The 20,991-nt window shown below is 43.7% G+C and overlaps 1 protein-coding gene across 4 annotated transcripts; it reads left to right on the top strand.

Annotated features, from left to right (window-relative positions):
* The first annotated feature begins 1,444 nt into the window (after positions 1-1,444).
* mtm1 (myotubularin 1) lies at positions 1,445-20,403 on the top strand. Of its 4 annotated transcripts, none has more exons than XM_078105737.1 (17): positions 1,449-1,572; positions 2,506-2,595; positions 7,951-8,032; positions 8,799-8,871; positions 9,248-9,342; positions 10,084-10,194; positions 10,396-10,497; positions 11,121-11,204; positions 11,373-11,522; positions 12,710-12,895; positions 13,008-13,190; positions 13,309-13,464; positions 13,606-13,653; positions 13,792-13,884; positions 14,871-14,984; positions 15,071-15,247; positions 15,809-20,403. In XM_078105737.1, the coding sequence occupies exons 3-17, from the start codon at positions 7,976-7,978 to the stop codon at positions 15,989-15,991; spliced, it is 1,812 nt and encodes a 603-aa protein (XP_077961863.1). In that variant the 5' UTR covers positions 1,449-1,572; positions 2,506-2,595; positions 7,951-7,975; the 3' UTR covers positions 15,992-20,403. The 4 variants fall into 4 exon arrangements, with proteins under 4 accessions (XP_040039027.2, XP_040039024.2, XP_077961863.1 ...); XM_040183091.2 differs by having other exon boundaries at positions 15,806-20,403; XM_040183093.2 differs by lacking the exon at positions 2,506-2,595 and having other exon boundaries at positions 1,445-1,572.
* The last annotated feature ends 588 nt before the right edge of the window (positions 20,404-20,991 follow it).

Genomic DNA, 20,991 nt, shown 5'->3' with positions numbered 1-20,991 from the left:
CTTACATTGTTCTAAAGAGGTATTTACTAAATGTTTTAAAATAAAAAAGCAGCTTTAAGATCTCCAAAAGAACAAAGGAATGCTGCCTATCTATCTTTCCTGTTATAAATCAGTAAGACTTGTCCTCTACTGACACATAATCTAAAGTTGCTATTGTTTATGAAAACTCATAACACAATCAACATAAAAAGGAATGACACTTTATTATTATATAGACGCATAATATGCCCAGCTAAAGTAACCATATTCATCCTGCTTGCAGCATATGTATTCTATGGAGGACCATAGAGGATATAATAAAAAGGAAAATGCAAACCTGAAAACACAATGTTACAGAAGCAAATTGCCTTTCCTCACAGGAAAAAAAATCTTTTTCTGACTTTTGATGAGTAGTCAACTTAAAAAGGGTCAATATTAAATACAATCAGTAAAATATATCTTTAAGTAACATGAATCCGCAAACATCATAATAGTAAAACTCAGCAAACATTTACCTACATTGCCTTCAAAGGGGAAGGAAAAGTGGTAGGAAAAAAAAGTCCTACCTTTGAAGGTAGGACTTTTAGTCCACTTTTAGTGCAGTAGATCATCTGAATATTATATATTATAATAACTTTACAATTCACTTATAATGAAAATGTTATTATTATCATCATCTTATATAACATAAATCATCATTATTAGTAATTAGTAATATTATTACTACTACAAATAATTTATATATGAAGTCCACCTTTTATTTTACAATTCACTTAATAATAAAAATAGTGGACAGAATATTTTGAACATGATTCTAGAATATTTGTTATACACTGAATACAGTGGAAATATGACAGGATTTACTTAAGAGTATATGATATAATTGATTGAGGCACTAGAAACCATATAACTATTATTCCTTTTGATTCCAACTTCAAACGAGACCTTTTCACCTCATCCTTTTGACCACATTAGTCTCATATTCTTCAACCATTCACAGTTCAAGTCTACAGAAATAAAGACCACCATGAAATCGTCATTGGGGGAGTATTGTTCACTAACACAATCATTTGCAGCTTTTATAAAAGTCCGAATCTAAATAATCTAACATTCCCTCTCCAGTAAGTTGATCATGGTCAATCAACAACACCGTTTTTCAAAACTTGTTGAACACCTGTTGAAATAGCATCAAAGACCATTAACCATTTCCCCCTTCTTTTACAAAAATGACACTTAATATTGTGCCTCTTTCTAGACAAAATATCTTTACGCAGTTATTGGTGTAACTACAACTGTCCTCATTGATGTGTAGACTGAATATTGTTCAATGCAATTCATCATGTCTTGCTTGTTTCGTCTGATTTACAACTGCAGATCATACATGCAGCGGACATGACTTCAAACTATTCCAAAATACGGTAATATGGCAACCCACTTTGAAAACTACGTTTCCCAACATTCCCTGCGAGCTCCGATTTGACAACCAGCCAATCCACGCCATGACAGCCCGGCACGTGACGTTAGGGCAAGTTCCTGCTGTGGCTTGAGGGAAACAGATCCGACATTCAGCCACGGGAGAATCGCGCTTTGCGGGTAAGTTAAGATATTTCGCTACGGCGAGGACAACTTATTCCCTATCGAGTGTCCTTCGGAGGCGTTTGCCGGAGGTTTGTGCGCCCCGTTGATCAGAAACCGCCTCAATGTCGGATGGAACGAGCTGTCGTAGAATCTAGGCCTTCGCTATTTCCTGGTGCAACTCCACAGCTGTGTCTATTGGAATGGCTAAGTTGGAAAAGTTCAGTCCAGGCTTTTTTTCTTCTTGGTAGCGCTTTGTTCTTCTTCTCCACCTCGCTCGTTAGCAGTTCCGTGAGCTCGGGTTTGTGCCCAAGTGGTGCCCGGCTGCGACGCCCGCTGCGCGCCGGACGGGGGGAAAGAGTTGAAGAGCCAACCTGTGTGCGCTCACTGCAAACCTCCGCTGTCCGGGTGTGTTAGCCCGCCAACGAGGCTAGCAGACCGGATCACCAGGACCACTTCTTCACCCCACTAAAACCAGCCGGTCCAACTTCCCCTCCTCGCGCGTTATAGTATCGGCTTGTGGAGAAAGTCAAGTACTGGCAGGTATGATCTGTGCCATCGGAGTGAAGGTGTCTAACGTCGTTGCAGTGTGATTTTTTTATCATAAGCTAAAGAGGCACCGGTCACCGGGTCACGGGCAGGTTTAAAACAGAGCCAGTGTGTGGGCTCATTCTAGTGTAAATTATAGGGCGGGGGGGGGGGGGCATGAACAGCTTTAAAGGGGTTTCTGTTAGTGTGGGCATGCGCAGACTCACCTGCTAGCTCGGCTTCTGTTTAGGGTGGTCAGGTCAACTACAGATGTATTGCAGATGTGGATCTCGCCCTCAGTACATAAGGCGCTGTCTACTTTAGCGGTCTCGGTATTAACTTGTTTGCAGACTATTGTTTACATTATATTTTGCTGGTGATTCAATCCAAAGGAGGACCCATCAACTCCTTCTCCTTTGGCAGGTTAGGTCAGCGTTTGGCTTAAAGTTGGTGTTTCCAAAACCTGCACCCGGTGGTGCTTGCGGAGGAGCGGTGCAGTGTGGGAGAATATGGGTAGGTTGAAGGACCGGCCGCTGGACTGCTGCATTCTGGGTGAGCTGCAGAGCAGGCACAGGAGCCAGTCGTGTAGGTGGGAGATCACATGAGCACCGGAGCAGAACCTGCTTTCCGGGTGAGGAACGGACATGAGAGCGGGTCTTCCGGGGTCGCAACCTGGTTCTCTGCAGGCTCGGTTGAGGACGCCACAGGGTTCCTAAAGGTGATGGAGACGCTGTGAACCAAAGCGAGGGAGGGCGGCTCGGCCTCGTCATTGGTTGCAAAGTTCCTGGTTAATAGTATGTCCATTTAAGCCCGTAATTTGTATACACCAGACACACCGAGATCGGTACTGCTGGGTATCAGAGCGGGGGATTGGCAGAAGAGGTGGAGCTGTAGCTCAGAGCCCCTCGCTTTCTCGAACATGGAACAGCAAGCGGCTCACTTCAGTGTCTGCGTGGGAAGCTTTGAGTTATGGTGCCAAAACCAAAATCTTTGATACCTCGCTTTGTTTTTCTGCAAAACCCCTTTCATTTGATATAACTTAACAATAACAACTTTGCCGTAATAACATGCAGTCTAAAATGAGCCAAAACATTATTGAATTCAGAAATGAAATCAGTAAAGATTCAAAACAAAGGCAAATGTAAAATGACCAGATACTAAAAGTTGTATCATATATCATGGCTTCTCCCTTTTAAGACAAAAGGTGGAAAAACAAGGTTGCCGTTAGTTTTGAAGTGATTTTAACATTTGTTAGTAGTCCCTGCTGCAGACAGTGCTGATGTTTTATACCTAAAATACAGGAAGCTGTAGTTGGTTCGCTCTTTAAGCTGCACCCTGCAGCCCTCCACGCTGTCACAGATGAGGAAGCGTCCACCGCTTGTAGATCAACGCACTGTAAAAAGCACCACATGATGAGGGAGACAGGACCTCTTATTCTGATCACAACCACACAGCTGTGTTTCCTCTGCTGTGAGCCACAACCAACAGCAACCCCTTTTCTAGTTGTCACAATCAATCACACACATTTGATCTGTCTGCTTGTCTCCATTTTACATTTGTCTTTGGCAGAACTAATATCTCTTAATCACATGCCAGGATTTACAAACAAATTTTCAGTTTCACTTCTCTTCCACTTTCTCCCTGTTAAAGCTCCTGCCTGCTGACTCACCACGGTTTCACATACTGGGCTTGTCTCACTCTCCCCCTCCTGCAGTTCAAGTTCATTGCGTAGCACAATAACCTCATTTAAAAAAATGGATTGAATGAGTGCACTTGTTTAGAACCCAGATTGCTAAACTTATGAAATTGTGATTGTTACACTCCTTGGATTCGACTCTATTTATTTTGTCCAGCTCCAAAGTCACACAAGAAAGGAAGAAACGTTAGGAACCATTGTGTGTCATCAAACTGTCCCAGTTTGTATAATTTTCTCCATGAAATTAGTTAAGAAACCCGTCGGCCGAGCAACTTACACGGTTTATGTGCATGTGTGATTGGTGAGACCTGTTTTTATTTTTATTTGTAACACTTCTGAGACTCAACTCAGTGGGAGAGGAGCTACCTTACTCTCCACTGCGTAAACAACATGACAAAGTCATATTGTCATATATCATCACCAGAACATCACCCATTGGAATCATTTTGGCTTCGCCATCCTGGTTTTTGTTGTTGCGGTCTTGGTTGTGCTGTAGCCGTCTTGTTTCTTTACAGACAGAAGTGAAGGGACCGGGTGGAGCAAAGAACAACGCTGACTCGCATCCCAAGGTTCTCCCATGTTTCCCTCACATGCGTCTTAGTCCGTGCTAGGAGAGAAACAACCAGGGAAACCTGTTTTAGGAGACACTAGACGTCCTTTCCTTAGCTGTGCAATGTGAAGAAACGTTTTTGTTTCTGAAGATGACGGCTGGTAATCACAGCTGGATCGGTGGATCGCAACCTATCTGACAAACCACGTTCTGTATTTCTACTGTGTTGTGTCTCCTGGTTATAACCACAGATGTCTGCCGGCAGAGTGCGTTCGTCTTGCCTTATTCATTATTAATGTCTGTTTTAAAATTCTGATTGTGGCGCCATACTTAAATGAATCCCGGAGCATGAGTAACAATAGAATTAATAGGGGTGGGAATCTCTTGGCACCTCACGATTCAATTAGATTCCGATTCAGAGGTCAACGATTCGATTCTAAACCGATAAAACGATTATCGATGCATTTTTGATTTTCTAAATTTTCTCAAATCTGAGTTTGCTGCTCAGAGGTTGCTAATCACTTCCTACTACCTAAAGAAAAACAGATGAATTACCTTCTCTCATTTTTTTATAAGAGAAAAAAAAAACTTTGTCACAAATATGATTTTCTATCAACAATGCAAGAACCAATGCAGCTTGCATTTCAACATGAAAGTATGATATGAAATATGAAAGTAGCCTATGTAAAAAAAATATTAAACAGATTCACTTTTCTTTTAGATGAAGAAAAAGCTGCTGTTAGTCTCAGATCGGTCCGTATTTGTAAAATACCGGAATAAAGTCAAAATCTGTGAATATCTTGCCAACTTTCAATACGGATCGACTTTTTGGAAAATCAAAATAATGAGGTAAGTGCGCAGGCTCCTCCATATTCGGTAAAGTTGGCAAGATATTCAGATACAGACTGACGGACCGGTCTGCGAGCTGGACGCATTGCTCTTAATGTGCTGGTAATGATGGTAAATGAAGGTTATAGCTGGTTGTCATCTACGGTCCACTACGATTGCCGAAGGGGGGCGTTTGTGTTTTGACATCGTTTTATCTCAAAATTCCCTTACATTAGTGCGGAAATGGGCTTCTATAGTTGTGTGAATGCATCACTCCAGCCAATCCAAAGACGGGGTTTGTAACCAATCAGGTGTAGAGACCATGGTGACTGGCTCCGCCCCCTTACTGTCAAAAAGAAAAACAGCGAGCGCGTAGAAAACACCTTTGAGCGCGAGCAGATACTAACCTCGCGAGCGAGGAAGTTCACGCTTCGCGAGCGAGCAAATATCTCGCGCGAGACAGACTTTTTTTTTTAATTACGATTATTAACTTTTCTGAATCGAGACCGAATCGTTCTAGAGAGAATCGAGAGATATCGAAAAATCGAGACTTGTGAACTATTATCTTCACATGACTGAATGGAAGTGAGAAAGGATGTAAAAAGTATTTCCTGTCTCCTGCTGTTTCTGACTAACTTCATCCATAATTGAAATTATTGGAGTGCTTAAGGGATCACAAAAACTTTGTTGTTGAAACCTATAATTTATATTTTTGAAGCAGAGAGTGAATCAGAAAACCTATCAAATTTAATCTGTGACCTGTCTTCACTCTAGTATGAAACTCCAGTCACGTCAAATAAGAGACATCAGTGTTTCCTCTACAATTGAACATGGGGACAGTTTTTTTTTTTCTCTCACGTGGACTATTTGTTGAATGCAGGTTTAATGCATCTCTGCAATAAGTTTACAGAAGCGGCGGTTGGCGTCTGGCAGTGTAGCTCACCGTGTTCCCACGTTAGATGTGCGCCATCTTCATTGTACAAGAAATGTCGAGCTAAGCCTGAACTGCTTTCACTTAATGACACGGGTTTCTGGTCCTTTTTGACGATGAGCCTTTGGTCTCGAGGTGTTTCCATGACGACGGCTGAGCGACAGCTGAGATCCAGGGCCGCATGGAGATGAGCTGTCGCTGCCCCCAGTACATTGAACACCTGTTACTCACCTTACCTTTCCACAGCTCGTGTGTACGTTTACATGCAGTAACTCAATATAAGAAGAGGGCTGCTTTGTTCATTATTCATGATCCATACTGCAGTATCACACGTCGGATAAGGAGCTCCACAGTGGACATGCTGGGGGTGGTGATTGGCCCCCAAGGGTCCGCGGCCCTCTGTTAGCGTGCCGCAGAGATGATGAGCTATAAATTACTAAATGGTGGTGCATCTTTAAAAGGTGCAGCTCCACTGATTTATCACATTTGCAATAAACCAATAATTAGTAAGTGAATTATTTCTAAGTTGAAGCACCCACCGAAAGTCCCCTCTATACTGTTTAAATATCTGGGTTTACTATGTTCATTTGATGAAATGTTTTCAGATCAGTTACTTCAGAATGAATAAAGTCAAAATGTAATTTTCCAATGATATCTTCGTACAAATGTTAATATTCACTTACTCTATTGCTGTTAGGATCGTTCGTTGTTTCAGTACCCTATTTTAGTGCATTTGAGAGTCTGTGAGTGTCTTGTGTGGGGAACATAGATGGGCTCTGATCTCCTGACCTTTTAAAGGTAAACCGTTCCAAGCCCGCTCTCTCTCTCTGTCTCACACACACACACACACACACACACACACACACACACACACACTCAGAGGAAGGAAGCGATCCTTCGATTCAGTGTCCGTTGCTTCTCCCACTCCCTCGGTCAGTGAGAGAGAAGCAGATCTCTGTGTGTCAGATATCCAGCTGCAAGGGAAGGTGTTTTCCTGCCTCTCCTGGCCGGTTGACTAGGAACAAAGATAACTACTGTTCCCGGGTGTCATCACACAGAGCGCCCTGTTACAGCCACGGAGCTTGAGCCCGCAGTAAACGCATGCATTATAGAGCCTGAACTTTGATACTTTTGTCTTTTACTGTGCTGATGTTGTTTAATGAGAGACGACAAACAACTTCAAATATTTTTCCTTTTTACAGAGACAAAAACTCTAAACTCTAAACTTAGAAACTACTCTAAACTACAAAGTGTGCAATAATCAGTCCTCACGGCTCACATGCTCCTATCATCTGGTCTTCTATGCAAACGATCCCACAGATAGACTGTCTCCTACGGGAACGTATGAAGTAATCTACTTGTCTGACTTGAGGCGCCGTGTCTCTGGATGTGCTTCAGTACCTGGGACAGCGCTGCGTCTCTGCGCCTGGAAAGCAACACTTAGCAATTCCTTTGATAAGTGATTGTAGTAACTGTAGTGACAGTCTAATCTTCAGGATCAGCCTTGGTATGGATTCTTCATATGCATGAGCTGTGCTTCTTCTCTTTCTATTCCGCCCCGTTATTTAACTGACCATGAAGGCATCAGGACGATGCCTTCATGGTCAGTGTCACATTCATAGCGTATTGTCATTGTGTTCTTTTACACACTTTTACACTTTTTCGGTTAAAAGAAATCAACTGCTGCCTTGGACTCTTTTTGCTGACGCTATCAGCAGTGTCACTGACAACTTCTGTCTTATCTGACATCCTGTAGGCTATGAAAAAGTTCTGGTGTCTCTCATATACGCTGTTGGATCATTACTGAAACTATGGTGTTAAAGGAGCTCTACGTTGGAATAAGTGTGTGTGTCTCTTCCTCAGCCTGTGGAAGCCCCCTCCCTGAGCGATGGCCTCACCAGTCTCCGTCTACAGCCCCACCCCCATGGCGGATCGCTTCTCCAGTGTAAGTGGGTCTCTGTGGTTCCGTTGGCTATGTCTGCCTGTGAAACAGTCAATTATTTGCCACCCGACCACATTCACACGCACAGTGTCATATTTCACTTTTACTGAAAATATGACTATTTGTAGTGTATCGTTGGGCCGTTTTGATGCTTTGTAAGATTGTGTTCATACTGCATGGTTTTTCTCTTGTCAAATTGCTAGCAGCGTTTCTGAAAATGTCCACTGGAAGGGCTCGGAGCATCCACACAAGAGTCAGAACTGTTTTGGGAGAAAAAGCTACAAAAAGCTCAGCCTAGTTATTCATATTACGATTGCAAGCTGCAAGTCCTTTTTAGGAAGAATTGTAACAAGCATTCCTAAAGCTGTCAATGCAAAAAATATTTGAAGCATAAAACATATTTCTTGTGTTGCTTGTGAAACACTTGATTAAAAAAGCCCTGTATACACTAAATAGAACTGCAGGTGAAGAATGAACTAGTGAATAATGAAATTAATAGGGGAAAGGGAAGTTCCTAATAAGGATGAAGAGGAGCAGTTGCTGAGCTGCTTAATTCCTGAGTGTCACAGCTCGTCAGCTTAACGTCTTAAAAAGGAGACGGGCTGTGTTGATGATGTCTCGTCTCAGTGGGTCAGACACTCGTCACTGCCGAAAGTACAGAACCCCCCCGAATAACATGTGACACGGATGGCCTTCAAATCCACGTGTTTCCTCCATTTTCTCTGTTGTTTAGTTGTGTGTGTGTGTGTGTGTGTGTGTGTGTTTGTAGACGTCCAGAGAGTCTCTGAAGATGGAGCTGTTAGCTGACGTGTCTCTGCTGCCGGGGGAGGAGAGAATCATAGGTGAGTACACGGCGCTCCATCAGTCCCTGGGAGCAGCTGGTGGGGCTCAGAGAGTGTGTAAGTGTGTGAGGGCAGTCCACCACCAGTCAGAGGGACAGCCGGCCCGCTGCCAAGAGTTTGGACACATTTTCTTACTCAATTCAATGTGAAAGTCTAGTCCTGATGGCCGCTCTCTGGACATTGCGGGCCGAGAGGCAAGAGAAGAGTTTAACCCGCAGCTGTTATTCTGCTTCATTTGGTCCCTTCCACTGCTCACCAACAATATAAGATAACCAAAGGGAAGCGGTCCTCAGCCAATCGGACGCTGTGAGAGCCGGTAGAGGAGAATGTGGGGGAGCAAAAAGCCCCAACGACGTGTGTATTTATCTGCTTTCAGATAAAGACATCATCTACGTCTGTCCGTTCAACAGAGCTGTGAAAGGCAAAGTTTTGATCACCAACTACAGACTCTACTTCAAGAGCTCCGAGGCTGTAAGTCCCATCAAACCCTGTTGCGTGTGTGTGTTTTTGAAATTAATTTAAAAATCCCAACCTTCTCATAAGACACTGTTTGTGACTTCCACACATATCCTTATTGCAGATATCAGTCGATGATAAACATTTACAGCTCAGCAACAAACAGCTCAGAAAGCAAAGAATCTCCCCTTTAGAAATTTATTTTTCCCCCTTTATTTTTTATATTTTGTTACTAATGAGATCCAGTGTTGATCCATGGGTAACAGGACGGATAGCTGATTCGGCATTCTTTTTAACTGGCAATTTGCCTAAATATAACACACAAAGCTCATTGAGAGAACATTCATCTTGAGAGACATATAAGTTTGTGTGTCTTTACTTTCCCATAACCTGTATTAATAGTACTAGTAGACCTTTTTGTTCCACACTGATTTTTATGATAACTTTTTGAATCATGATGCAAGACATGCACTTTTAGCCAGATGGATATCAGAATTTATTGGAATGGAAAAATATGTGTGTCCAAATGAATACACCTGCTTAAATAAAGCGCACAAGCCAAGCGGTTTGAAATGTTGCTGACATTCCTGACTCCAAAGTCATTTTTGTGTGTTTTGATTCACTATTGACATTTTCTACTGTTTAACCCTTTTAATAGTTAATGCAGATGTTGGCTTGAGTCCTTGTTTTTGTGTGTGTCACACGCCTGTGTCTGGCTTCTGAGTGTCCGTGATTGTAACGACGTGGTCACTCTAGGATGTGGTGATGGCGCTGGACGTTCCTTTGGGTGCCATTTGTCGCGTGGAGAAGATGGGGGGGGCGTCAAGCAGAGGAGAAAACTCCTACGGCCTGGAAATCACCTGCAAGGTGGGTGTGGGGGGGGGGGGGGGGGTCTTGCCAGATTCATTCATTCATATATATTATATCTATATATTTATATAGATATAATATATAATATGTGTGTGTGTGTAATTAGATGTTGTTATTATTATTTGTATTTATTGAAATAAAGTTAATGGATATTTAGTTCCGGACTGGTTACAAGCTGTCGTGTATTGATGCGAGCAGGACATGAGGAACCTGAGGTTCGCCTTGAAGCAGGAAGGTCACAGCAGAAGGGACATCTTTGAGCTGCTCTTCAAACACGCCTTCCCTCTCTCACACGGTCTGGTAAGGGCAGCGCACTCGTCGGCCTCCTTAATAAAGAGCCTTGCTTTCTCACTTTTGATCCATGTCGGTTGGACAAACCCCAAGGAACGCCTGCCCAGCTTCCACAATCTATCTGTTCTCAAGCACGAGCTCCTCTGATGATAAGCTGTGGATACAGCCGCTCTATAGTTTCAGTTTCCTCCTTTGCAGGTTTATTTATTTTTATATGAACAAGCAGGCACACTGAACTGCAAAGTGCGGTCAACCTCAGGGCGCCATGGAAACACCATCAATAATGAGCCAACGGAACCACCGAGTTCCTTGAAAAGTAGCTGGAGGTCTGAATAGTACCAGGAAGTAGATCTTCCCCATGTGTGATATTGCAGGACCTGATTTCTCTATGAGCATGTTGTTTTGACACAATAACAAACGGAACAGAACAAGTGGAAAGTAATTAAGGAGGTGTGATTTCTTTGTGGGGTTCCATAATGTTGTCTGCTATAAATCAGTCCGAGCCTTTCAAGAGTCGTTGTCTGAACGTCTCACATTACAGCCAGTTTATAGCACATGACAAGGTGGCTCTTTAAAGCCCACCTGTTGTCTCTACGGCTCACTGATAAGTCTCCTTCTCTCCCTCCGTCCAGCCGCTGTTCGCATATATGAGTCAGGAGAAGTACGGGGAGAACGGCTGGAACATCTACAAGCCCATGGACGAGTTCAGACGGCAGGTAAGGAGGAGCTGAAGCACAGAGTATACTCTCATGCTCTCATTGCTACAGCTGGACATCATTTCCTGGTGTCATTGTGTCACTAGAAGTTAAAGGAAAAGTTTGAATAATTCTTTGAGTTTCAGTGAGTTTCAGTGAGTAACCGATGGCGGTGGTTGTCTTTCACAGGGCTTACCTAACAGCAAGTGGCGTGTCACGTTCATCAATAACAACTACGAGGTGTGCGACACGTACCCCACCATCTTGGCGGTGCCAGTGAAAAGCAAAGATGAGGACCTGAGGAGAGTGGCTGCCTTCAGGTCAAGAGGACGCATCCCGGTGAGCACAACGCCAAGCTTTCACCAAAGTAGCCATGGCGAGCAAATATTTGCTCTGCAGAGATCAGTTTAAAACAATTTTGGTTCGGAACATTGAAATAAAAGGGTAAAAGTGGTGGTATGTGGAAATGCCTGTGGCTCGTCAGGCTTTCTTTCAGTCGTTTAGCTCTGTCAGCTCTTTGGCTGTTGAAGCGTTGTTAGCCCTGTTAGCGCCGTGAGAGGCCAGTTCGGTGTCGCCATGTTGACAGCCAAGAGAGCCAATTGAAACGCTCCCCATTTGGCATCTTGCTTCTTTTAGTTTTAAAGGTCCTGTGATTACTGATTGCTGGATGTAGTATTGGTAAATAGTCTGATTGAAGCCTTCTGTTTATCATGACATTTACATTGTATATTGAGTAAGGGCTGGGCGGTATGGCCAAAACATTACGGTACTCTGTAAGATTCTGTATATCACTGTATTTTTTTCCGAGTAAACATTCATTGATGCTGAAAGGACCGCCGGCCAGTGAGTTAGCGTGTTAGCTGTTGTTGCTGCTGTGTTGCCACCATAGGCAATACCAGCAGCTCGACCAGCCTTGCAATGAATCGTTTTCTGATCGGACTTATGTCAGATTTTCCAGAAACAAAAACCCTCCAAACAGACACAGCTCCTCCCTTGGGCACAAGTTGTGTTGTTGCATCTCTGGTCTCTCGTTGTTCCTCCTGCATTTCCTTTTTCAGTGTTTCTTCTTGCTGTGATAGTGGGCAAGCTGTACCCAGCATGCAGTTCAGCGGGGTAATTTCAATAAAGTACAACTGTTGTGTTGTGGGGTTTTACCTTGTTAAATTTGGTGTGGGTTAATAATTCCTGTGAAATGTTAAAATCCTGATTCAATCTTTATACACGTACGGCAAGTAGCTCCAACAGTGTGCTCTGAGGTGAGGAGTAAACGTCACGCCCGACGGTGGGGGGGCGAATCGATATAAAAGGAGCAGAAGTGACTGCTGAGCACCGCTCTGTAATTCTCATAATAACAAAAGTCATCCGGCGGGCTGCACTGGTTCGGCGGCGGGCCGTCCAGACTCCGTTGGCGGTCCGCACCGGACGCCCCGGCGGGCCGGATTGCCGCGAGTTAGACATTATGTGATTTAGATAGTTTAGCGTGGTCAGCCTGAGGGACGCAGCACTGACCCCTGTCTGTGCCTCAGGTGCTGTCATGGATCCACAGGGAGAACCAGGCGGTGATCGCCCGCTGCAGTCAGCCTCTGGTAGGCATGTCGGGGAAAAGGAACAAGGACGACGAGCGCTACCTGGACATGATCCGGGAGGCCAACAACACCGAGAAACTCACCATCTACGACGCACGGCCCAGCGTCAACGCCGTTGCCAACAAGGTCAGAGAGGGGACTATCTTTCAAAAAATATTGTGTCATAGTATAGTACCAAAATGTTAATCGTAAAAAAAATAAAAACATTGTGAAAATAAATATGAAACCCCACCTCCAGGCCACAGGAGGAGGCTACGAGGGCGACGAGTACCAGAACGCAGAACTCGTCTTCCTGGACATCCAAAACATCCACGTCATGAGGGAGTCCCTGAAGAAACTCAAAGACATCGTCTACCCCAACGTGGAGGAGTCTCATTGGCTGTCCAGTCTTGAGTCGACACACTGGCTCGAACACGTCAAGGTGAAGGGGAAAATATTCCAAATGTCATCATTTCTTCTGGTATGACTTTATAGCTTCTGGTCTGAAGTAAGTGTGTGTGTGTGTGTGTGTGTGTGTGTGTGTGTGTGCGCACGCGCAGCTGGTGTTGTCGGGGGCCATCCAGGTAGCAGACAAGGTGTCCAGCGGGAACTCAGTGGTGGTGCACTGCAGCGACGGCTGGGACCGGACCGCCCAGCTCACCTCTCTGGCCATGCTGATGCTGGACAGTCACTACCGCACGCTGCGAGGGTTCCAGGTCAGTGAACATCAGGAAACGTTTGTGAGCAGCACAGTAAGCTATAATATCAGCCGCGTGGAGGCTTTCGCTGTGCCTACTCGTAATTGGATGTCAGCCGTGCAGCAAAGAACGGATACATTGTGATGGCTGTCGTTTCAGGTGCTGATTGAGAAGGAATGGATCAGCTTTGGGCACAAGTTTGCCTCCGTAAGTAACTCTTAAATATTTTTCAAAGTAGGAATCCGCTTTCAGATATTTCTAAAGCAACATTTGGATAGAAATGCCCCTGGAAACTGGAAAAGGTCCCTGTTAATTGTGTGTGTGTGTGTGTGTGTGTGTGTCTAGAGGATAGGCCACGGCGACAAGAACCACGCAGATCAGGACAGGTCACCCATCTTTGTACAGTTCATCGACTGCGTGTGGCAGATGACTAAACAGGTATGTCACTTGCAAGTCAGCCAGCTGCACTCATGTGGGACCGTCTACATTAGTCAGACCTTCACATCTAGTGCTAGAGGCACTAGCTCAGGTTTAATTCAATTAAATCAAATCACACACAAGCCCCCGAAAAGACTATTTCAATCCCATCAGCCCTAGCAACCAGCGCAAAGAGGTTCTGGGTTGCACGGACTATTTATAAATATATAAATCAGAGATTTTACTGATCAAAAACCCCTCAACCAATCACATACACATTATGTGACGACACGCTGAGCTCAATGCTTTGTGACTGCAGTTTACAAACCAACGACTTCGCGATGGCCTCGTCCATGTCTCATACACAGTTTCATAGCACTGCCCGACCAAGTCTCAGCATGCTTTTGACCGCTGGTTCTTACTGCAAAGACAAAAACAATTGAAAAGCTCTAAACTAATGTTTTCACTCACGAATGAAACGGCAGTCAGCAATCCATGACTGCGGCATCATGGGAGCCACCACCTCAACACATTCGAAGATCAGAATAGCAGGTTTATAAAATATGTTACTCATGGCCTTTAATGCAAGGCTTAATGGTCAGCGTATTCCACCTCTGAGGCTCGTTGGATCTCAAGAACAGACGGTGAGCTCAATGCTTCCACTGCTGGGGATCATTTCACATTAGATCTAAAACCCTAAACTAAACATAATGTATGTATAACTTTCATAGAATAACACCAGCCAATTGCAATGATCTAATGGCTCAAAATCCATATTGGTGTTTGACGTATTTAGAGAATGGAATGTATTTATTGGCGACCTTTTATTGGCTGGTTTGTTTTGATCTGCAAGCAAAAGTCACAGAAATTGAGAAAACTGCAGAAAAAAGTAAATCTGCACTGTGAAAAAAGGTTTTGGATTATAACAATTCTTTTTTTAAACTTAAACTTAAACTAAATTTCTTTTTGTGGCGGAATTGGTAACTTTGCACTACTTCTGCTCTCAGTTTCCTACAGCCTTTGAGTTCAATGAGCGCCTCCTACTGACCATCCTGGACCACCTCTACAGCTGCTGCTTCGGGACTTTTCTCTACAACTGCGAGAGCGCACGAGACCAGCACGTAAGACGGGGAAACGAGCGCCCTCGGAAAACTCTCACTTTTCCTCAGGCGGCGTCTCACAACCATGCCCTCTTTCTGTTGAGCAGGAGGTGAGGTCGAAGACGGTATCCCTGTGGTCTCTGGTGAACAGCAGGATGGAGATCTACTTGAACCCCTTCTACACCCCTGAGTCCGGCAGGGTGCTGTACCCCGTCGCCAGCATGCGCCACCTGGAGCTGTGGGTGACGTACTACATCCGCTGGAACCCGCGCATTCGACAGCAGGTAGGGCCTACGCGGAGTCTGTGCATTTATGTCTGGTTTGTGGAACTGATTTGGCACATCACAGTCATGTGATATGCTGCAATAGGTCAGTCTCAACTGAAGTGTTGGGGCATAGTGAGAACGGGTTCCGCAATACAGTTGGAGTATTTCAGAAAACGGTCCTACATGAGTATTGATTCGGTGCGGAGTAAACAGTACTTTAGAAGCTGCAGGGCTAAATCCCCTCGGAGACGGCACCGTAGCAAACAGACTCCGACAGTACGGTGAGACACTTATCAGGACAGACAAAAGTGTGGCTCCATGTTCCTCCGGAAGATGCTGAGAACTCTCTTCACAAGTGAGAGGAACCCGCAGCAGTTTATCATCTTTAACATGTGACCAAAAAGCAGAGGATTCCTGTGCAGAATGCTGCTGTTTGTGTAGCAGCAGGTAGACTTAGTGATGATCGGTACAGATTTTAATAACAGGAGAATCAGTGAAAGACAATCACTCAGATCGTAGTTTGGCGTGCATTAGTAAGCATTTGTGTGTGTGTGTGTGTGTGTGTGTGTGTTGCAGCAGCAGAGTCCGGTGGAGCAGCGCTACATGGAACTGTTGGCCCTCAGAGACGAGTACTTGAAGAAGCTGGAGGAGCTTCAGCAGTCCGACTCCTCCTCGTCCCGTCTGGCAAACACGCCCAACACCACCTCCTCCACCTCCTCAACGCCGCCACAGCCATACACAGAGCTACACACTCCCCTCTGAGGGCTGTCTCAACCCTCACACACACACACACACACACACACACAACCCCCCACACTCAGACATACCGATTGACTTGCACTTAATGTTCCCCTTCACCCTGAGTTCTGTCAGCGTCTCACACACGCAGGGAAGGACTTAGTGTTGCAGTCCTCACTGTCCTAACAAAGAATGCTAACACAATTTTAGATTTGATGGGTAATTCTAACATCATAGTGGTGATGATGGTGATTTATGCAATATGCCACAGTACAGCCTTGCCTAGAGACTTTTCTAAACCCCCACACACACACACACACACACACACACACACACACATACACACACACACAGGAAAGCCTTAAAGACATTCCCTGGCTTTCAGTCAAAGGGCTCGAACATACTGGACACACAATGGGTGTGTGTGTGCGTGTTCACATATGCGTTGTCGCACTCTTGATTTGTACGAAAGCCTTGAGAAGCAAGAGAGAAAAGGAGTTTCCTGTGTTTCTGACTCCAGGACAGGTGGGAGAAAAGACATAATTTTTCATCTGTGAAAACGTCAGTTGCAGACATTAAAACTCACCTGGGCTTTTAGGTCCCATTTAGAAGAGCTGGTACACATCAGCCTCTTGTGGCCAAGATGAGAACAAGAAACAACAAAGTTTTTACAGATGATAACCATTTAAACTCGAGGTATGCTTACTAGCTATTTCCCAAGCAAACGTAGGAGTATTTACATAAAGAACGGGTGTTAAAATGGAGTGCCATGACAAAAACGTTTCATAGTCTGACACCAAAACTCAGCTAGCTGACACGGAACAAAGTGCTGATCCAGATGTTGTACATATGTCACTCCTCCCACTTGTTGCTATCTGTACTGACCGAGTGTCGCCCTCTCCCTCGGGGAATTGGACAGCGGTGTTGGAGGCTAAGTATATATATATATATGGAATCTGACATATTTTGTATGGATTGATGTGGATTTTGTTGCTGCTCCCCCTGGGGATGAAAAATAGGGCACATTTGGATGTTATGCAGGCGCCGTCAGCTAAACTCAACTAAGCAGTATTTCCCTTGCACCCAAAGTATATGACCCACAGAGTTAACGCACAATGGAGTTTGGTTGGAATGAATTGGCTATTTTCCTTTTATGAATGCAACTTTGACGTGGTTTGAAATATATTTAAGGTGCTTAAGATACTCCAGGGACATGAAGTGGTGCTGGCCTCCGATCCTGCTTCTATGTTGTCATTGAACGCAGTCGACCCGACAGAGAGAGAAACCCAGGTCCATGCTAGCCTCACCATGCAGCAGCACACAGGTTTAACCAGCTAGCTCTCACTCCGCCTCAAACAGACTGTTTCTGCATGACCCCCCCTGAGCCCCTCTGCCTTTTGGACAGGTATTGGCTTTGTATGCAAATTGTCCCCTCCCTGCCCCCCCCCAAGTGTTTCATCTGGATACTATACTATATGCTATATCAGGTTGTTTACATCAGAAAAGACCGTTTAGTTGGTAAATACAACTTTTTTTGCCAATTATCTGATTGCTGCTTGGTCGTCTGACTACTCATGGTTTTGGACTCTGGACTTTGGAGATTACAGTTCGCGTGTAGCAAATTGGCTGTTTGGTCTGCACAGACAAAGCACCTAGTGAGAAGTGTGACTTGTCACTTCGTTATGACTTAACTCCATTTATTCATGTAACCTTTTTGGTGAATTCCCTGAAGAGACCATCCTGTCCAAAAGGCCCATTCTTCTCCAATTTCTCTCTTTGGGTTTTGGTGCTGTTGTCGAGCTGGTGTGTGTGGTTAAAGGGAATGTAGGGGGAAAACAATCTAATTACCTGATGAGAGGTTTTTGCTGTTATCTCCAAGGGCTCCCATTTTGGTTCATTTGAAAATGTATGTTTTCATCTGCCTGTTAATTTGGGATTCCCCCGATTTTAGTGGGCTAGTTTCATGAAAATCTGGCCAGTAGTTTATGTAATCCTGCTGACATACAAACTAAATGAACTGGAGCAAAACATGACTCGGGCTTGATCACAGGAGTACTGTAAATTGAGGATTTGAGTGCGATACTTTATTGTCATAAACTTATAAAACAAATGGATGGCTATTAAAGGGAGCTCCAGGTTGCAGCGGAGCTTTAACAATGCAGCAGACCCGAGGGAAACGCCTCTGAATATTGACATTAAAATAAAAACAGGGAGAGAACACTGTACAACATGCATAAAAAAATTAAAATAAAACCTTTACAAATGAATATACGATCACAATACCCAAGGAGGTCTGGGTTCTGCCATCGTTGAAGCGCTCTTTCGGAGGTGTAGTCACCTCCCCTTTTTGTGATGTCGTAGAGGGAGCTTGGCCTCTGAACCTTCTCTACATTTTCGTCCCACTTTACGTCTTTATGCGGCCTAGCAGGGAAAGAGAATTCTGACTGTTAGTAAGGAGGCTAGTGGAGATAATGTATTAAACGTACAATTTTGACTAGGTTCAATTGTGAATAAGCAATAAGTCACAATTCAAAAGGTTATGTCCTGATTTGTGCCTTGACTCCTATCTGTCCCGAGTCATGTTTGAGATTGACTGCTCTGGGGTTCAGGTTCTGGAGCAGAAAGCCTCGTGTCCTCTGATTGGGGAGGATGCCATGCTGATGATTAAGGGTATGTGGAAGGAAGCTGGTGGTCACCTTTCACTCTGTTTATTCCCTTTAAACCCTGGGCTTCGTGGCTCAGGAGCAGACCACATTGTAGCAAGGGACCCCCCCCCTTCTTGATGCTCTTGCTACTTTGCTCGATGTCGGCCCCGCCGCCAGATAGGATAGATAAAGTTTTGTACATTTACATTTGGGATACCTTTTCTTTATTGGCAGATCTTTAAAAACAAGATAATGACGGCAAAAAAGCCGTGCTCAAGGCTCCTAAACGGCACACCACAAGCCAATGGTTGACGTCACAACAACTACTCTCATTAACCATCTGCGGTTATTAATTCACAGCCAGGCTAATCCTTTGCTAATGTTGCAGCCCTAAAATAAGGTGGATTCATTGTTTGGAGTAAAATGAATCAAGTAAGTCCGACAACCAAACTTTAGCCGCATTTTTTAATCATTCTAAAGCCAATAGTGAGCACAGGACGTTGGCCGGCACGGCCAATCCGCTCTTATAACTGTAAATTGGGCATTGCTATTATTTAATATGTGTTGTGATCACAAATTTTGGCCCTAGCATCCAGCCCCATGTTTAAAGAATACCACTTCTTCTATTCTGTGACGGCTGGATTGTCAAACAACTTTCCAGTGTGGACGTTACGTTCCAGAACAACATTACGCTCTTCAATTTCCACAAAAGATGGCCAGAGACTACAAAGTATTTTTTTTTCTTTGACCGTAAACCCAACCCAGTCTCCTTCCATACCCTCCAGATAAATCTGAGCCTTGGCCAGCTGATGTCCCCAACGCCATTGCCATGGCAACTGTAACGAAATGGAACCACAGAAAACGGTCTGAATTAACTGAGGTCTTGAAGTTTCGTTTTCCAGGGGAAAGGGACTTTGGCTGCTCCAAATCTCAAACATGAGTCAGCGGATCAGTCAGTGTAGATCAGAGTGAAGCCTTATTCCCAGGTTCTACCACATGGACACTCTTAAACTGTTTGACTTCTATCAAAGGTCTCATCTCATTAGGGTTTGTAGGTGGAACGAAGGAGACAAATAAGAAGTGACGACAGCGTTAAAATATGTGTATTGGTCGGGTGGCTGTGTTTTTTGGGAATAACAGATAAAAACTATTTTTATTATTTTTTACTTTGTACAAGAACCACGATGTAATTACCTCAATCAAAACGTATTTTACTGTCTAAAGCTCTATTGTTGTAAAAAATACAAGTATTTTATGTAGTGTAAAATCTTAGTTTTTTAAAAAAGGTAATGGTGGTCTGGACTTTCTTGGTATAAATTGTGTATTTCTGCTCCATTGGTTTTAATTAGAGACTGTTGTACTTTCTTTGGGCATTTTTTTGGTTTGTGCTCGCTAACCCAGGAGGAGAAGACTGAAGCTCCTGGACATGTTGGCCTGTCTAAAACCATGACACCTTCCTCTCACTTCTCCATTGGATCTCCAGCTTTAGGATTCCGTCTGGCTCTGCAGCAAGGCTCCCCGAGGAGCACCGTTCATTTTTAATGTACTCGTTCATTAATGTAGGAAGCTGTAGGTTGAGGGGTTTCATGTCATAATATAGCTGGCTTTTTTTTTTTAATAAATACACATGAAATGTGTCACAGGATCTTTTTGTCATTCACAAGGGAAGACGAGAATCGGAGTACATTTCAAATGTATTTCTTTGAATCATGTTATATCCCCTTTGCAGTTTGTTCAATGGGTCCTGTTATGTAAATATTACTGATTAAATTAATTTAAGGATTTCTGAAACTCCTTGGATGTTGTTTTTTTAAGTCATCTTTCTTTTAAAGGTGTTTCCTGCTCACTTCATTAACACACTACAGCACGACTACAGATACTTAAAAGTGTATACAATTGTTAACATTTATACCTTTACACTACCAGTGTTCAATATTTTCACAGGTATGTACTCTGACATCGAGAGGAACCCCGTGACATGGTACAGCTGAGCATGTCCTCACTTTAGGGAAAAACCAAAGGGACCTATATTACTTTAACAGTGTGTTATGTATTTATTTAATTTAAGAAATCCAAGGTATATTTACTATATGTACTAGCACGACTGTTCATACAAGGGGTACATATACATAGTAGAACCCCCCCCCCAACAAAAAAAAATATATATATATATATACACCATATAAATATTATGAATATGTGATAAATATGAATAGTTAAATGTATATTTATACATGACGAGTAATACAAATTCTAAATGTATTATTATTTATCAAACACCACCTTCGTATTTTTTATGTTTCTTAGATTGTTGCCATATATAGATTCAGTTCTTGGAGAGAAAAAAAACGAAATAAAAATGCTGTCGGTTATTTATAT

Source organism: Gasterosteus aculeatus, chromosome 7 (genome assembly GCF_964276395.1).
Source record: "Gasterosteus aculeatus chromosome 7, fGasAcu3.hap1.1, whole genome shotgun sequence".
NCBI lineage: Eukaryota > Metazoa > Chordata > Actinopteri > Perciformes > Gasterosteidae > Gasterosteus > Gasterosteus aculeatus.
The sequence above is the reverse complement of the archived record's forward strand: the minus strand, read 5'-3'. Positions and strand labels throughout refer to the sequence as shown.